This window comes from Hipposideros armiger, unplaced genomic scaffold, assembly GCF_001890085.2.
Source record: "Hipposideros armiger isolate ML-2016 unplaced genomic scaffold, ASM189008v1 scaffold_1269, whole genome shotgun sequence".
Classification (NCBI taxonomy): domain Eukaryota; kingdom Metazoa; phylum Chordata; class Mammalia; order Chiroptera; family Hipposideridae; genus Hipposideros; species Hipposideros armiger.
The window spans coordinates 39,467-42,800 of NW_017732619.1; the positions used below are offsets into that span (position 1 = coordinate 39,467).

General features: G+C 36.1%; 1 protein-coding gene across 1 annotated transcript in view; it reads left to right on the plus strand.

Moving 5' to 3' along the window:
• Positions 1 to 3,334, plus strand: part of TMEFF1 (transmembrane protein with EGF like and two follistatin like domains 1) — a gene marked incomplete at its 5' end in the record, with an annotated part of 59,242 nt that overhangs the window by 26,440 nt on the left and 29,468 nt on the right. The window contains one exon of the mRNA XM_019633274.1: positions 2,327 to 2,475. Within this exon, the coding sequence (XP_019488819.1) occupies positions 2,327 to 2,475 (149 nt within the window). The remainder of the gene's footprint in view (positions 1 to 2,326; positions 2,476 to 3,334) is intronic.

Here is a 3,334-nt window from a genome sequence, read left to right on the forward strand (position 1 = left end):
GTGCTCTAACCAACTGAGCCACCCGTCCGGCCCCAACTTTAGCAATTTTAACATGCATATTCAGCTTATCACAGCCTAAAGTTCATCAATATCTCTGCACAGAGCATTGTTGTTGTTGTCTTATATAATCAGTATTTCGTTAACATTACCTACATATTTATGCTTTTGTTCTTCATTTGTGTTTGCGTTTCAGCTTTTTCTTATGGGATCATTTTGGTACTGCCTTTAGAGTTTTTTTTACTGACAGCAGGTGACAAACTCTAAGTTTTTACTTCTTCCAAATTAGTTTTATTTTATCCTCATTCATGAAAGGTATTTCCCTTAAAAAATTCTGTTTTATCTCAGAACATTGTAGGTATTATTTCAGTGTCTTTTGGCTATAAATAGACAATCTGGCTTCAGTGTTGTTTTTGAAGACACTTGTCATTGTTGCGTCTTTGAAGGTAATCTTTCTCTTTTTTCTGGCTGCTTTTAAAATATTCTTTTTTGTGTTGTTGTTATAAAATTATGCTGTGATATTTCAGTGTCTAGATTCAGTAATCCTGTTTGGAATTTATTAGGCTTCTTGGATATTTCGATTATCTTTTTTTATCATTTTAGAAAGTTTGACGAGAAATTGCTGAGAATATTGCCTTTGCCTCATGCCTTTCACTCCTTCTGAAACTGATCAGATTTTCATTAGCTCTTGTGACTCTTGTTTTCCATGTCTCTTAACCTTTTTTCATATGTTCCATCTTTTTTACTTTCTTCTGTGGTCTTGGTCATTTCCTCTGATCTGTCTTACAGTTCATTAATCTACATTTAGTTGATCTCATCTGTTAAGTCTGCCCATTGAATTTTTTTATTTCTAGTAATACATTCTTTGTTTATTAGAAGTTCTATTTGGTTCTTTTTTAAATTGACCTTGCTGTGCTCATGGTGTTTTAATTCCTTGTTTGTGGTGGGTATGTGAGTGAGTGAGTGAGTGTGTGTGTAAGCTTCCTATTTTTCTCAGAACTGTTCTTGGAAAATGTTTGATGTCTAGGATAATCAAGCTGGGTTTCTCCAGAGGATATTACATTTGCTGCTCTCAGTTGCCTAGGGCGCCTTCTACTCCTTGGCTCCTGAAATAAATTTTGAGCTTGAGGTTTTTCAGAACACCCAAGTAGTATTTTAAGTTGTAATTACCCATGTGAGGCTGGCTTATGGTTTTGAATTCTCAGGGGAGATGTTTTTCTTTCCTTTCTTCAATGCCTTGGCTCAGGGCAGTGCTTTTTCCCTCCCTTTAAACTGTCCCCTGTTTAAAATATGGCAACTCATTTCTAGTTTACCCTTATGCTGAGGGCAGTAGCTTTTTGAGATACCAGCTTTTCTAGGGTTTCTAGACTCCCCACCTCAGCTGGGTCAATAATCTCTGTCTCTGTTCCCAGAGGCCAGCACAGCCAAAAAAGTTTCTAATTGAATGTACCCAGTTTGGCGAATACCTTCAAGGTGAAAAATCCACTTTAGCAAACCTCGGTGGACCTTTTTCTGTTCCTGTCTTCATTTAACTTTTGTTGTGCATATTTCTTGCTTTCTTGCCAATGTATGAATGCATTGGGGAAAATGTTTGAAAATATTTTATCTGGTATGTTTTGTTAGTTTCAGTAGGAGCGTTAGTCTAGATGCTAGTCCACCATGTTGCTAGAAGCAAAAGAGTCTCCGTGTTAATTATTTTTATATTCCCAACTAGATTTAGGTGTTCTTGAGAGGAGTGATTATGCCATGGACCCCCTTGGCCTTCTCTCTAATGAGTCTCAGTGTTCAGTGGATTCTCAGCAATAGAAGTGGATGTGCATCTTTTGAGGGCTTCCATCTCTACATGTTTTATAACTATTATTTTTAAAATCTTCCCTATTATTTGGTGAGGTAGGTATATTATTATCACCTTTTTTTTTTTTTTTACAGATCAGTAAACTAAGACTTAGAGGAAGAATCTGGCCATGAATTTGATAGTTGGGCTAGGATTCAGATTCACAACTTTTGACTAATAATTCTTTGTCCTTTGTACTCTACCATGTTGCTTTTCCATTAATGATGTTGACATTTGACATCTCCTGATTATTGTACCTAGATATGAAAATTCTAGAGAAGCCACTGGATTAATTAATATCTGGATGAATTTATCTATAAATTCTCACCTAGAAAGAAATTGTTCACTGAGCATTTGCTTACTTTTATCAGTGACTTCAAACAGTATGTTGACTTCTGTTACAGAAAGTGGAAAATGAAAAAAATGTCTCTGCTGTTGTAGCATTGTGAAACACGTTTGTTGTAAAATATAGATAATTTTTATTTTTTCCTACAGGTGTGTGTGTAATATAGATTGCAGTGGATACAGTTTTAATCCTGTGTGTGCTTCTGATGGGAGTTCCTATAACAATCCCTGCTTTGTTCGAGAAGCGTCTTGTATAAAGCAAGAACAAATTGATATAAGGCATCTTGGTCACTGCACAGGTAAAATCCATTTTACTTATCCAGAGATCTGTCATTAATATTATATGTCTATAATCTTATTTGTATATTTTGGTAGTGTTCNCTATTTTTAAGTGTACAGTTCAGTGGTATTATATACATTTATAATGTTGTATTACCATACGACCATCTATTATATCATTATTACCTTTTATTTTATATTTTATATACAGCATATAGCTGGTTTTTATATTTTTATCCAGCCTATCTTTATTTTTAACTGGAAAATTTAGTTTACTTACATACATTTGGTTTTCAGAAAAGTCATGATGCATTTTTGCAACGAAAAACATAGAAAAATATGTCATGATTTTTCCAACAACCCAATATTATAAATACTGATGTATTTTAATTTTTTTCTGTTATTTTGTACTTTTGTCTTGCCTTTCCTTTGTTTCTTTCTGCTTTCTGATTTTTGTTTTTCTATATTAAGTTTTCAGCATTAGTGGTAACTTTAGCAATTTTTTTTTTTAAGATTTTATTGGGGAATTGGGGAGGGGAACAGTGTTGGGTAATTGGGGAGGGGGAACTTTGTGTTTTTCCAGGACCCAACAGCTCCAAGTCAAGTTGTTGTCCTTAAATCTTAGTTGTGGAGGGCACAGCTCAGCTCCAAGTCCAGCAGCTGCTTTCAATCTATTACTTGCCCGGTGTGGGTGTTGGGGGGCGGTGGTGCAACCCACCATCCCATGCGGGAGTTGAACCGGCAACCTTGTTGTTAAGAGCACGTGCTCTTACCAGCTGAGCCATCCGGCCGCCCACTAGCAGCTCAGCAGCAGCTTAGCTTGGGTGCAGCTCACTGGCCCATGTGGGAATTGAACCGGTTACCCTGTTGCTCAGAGCT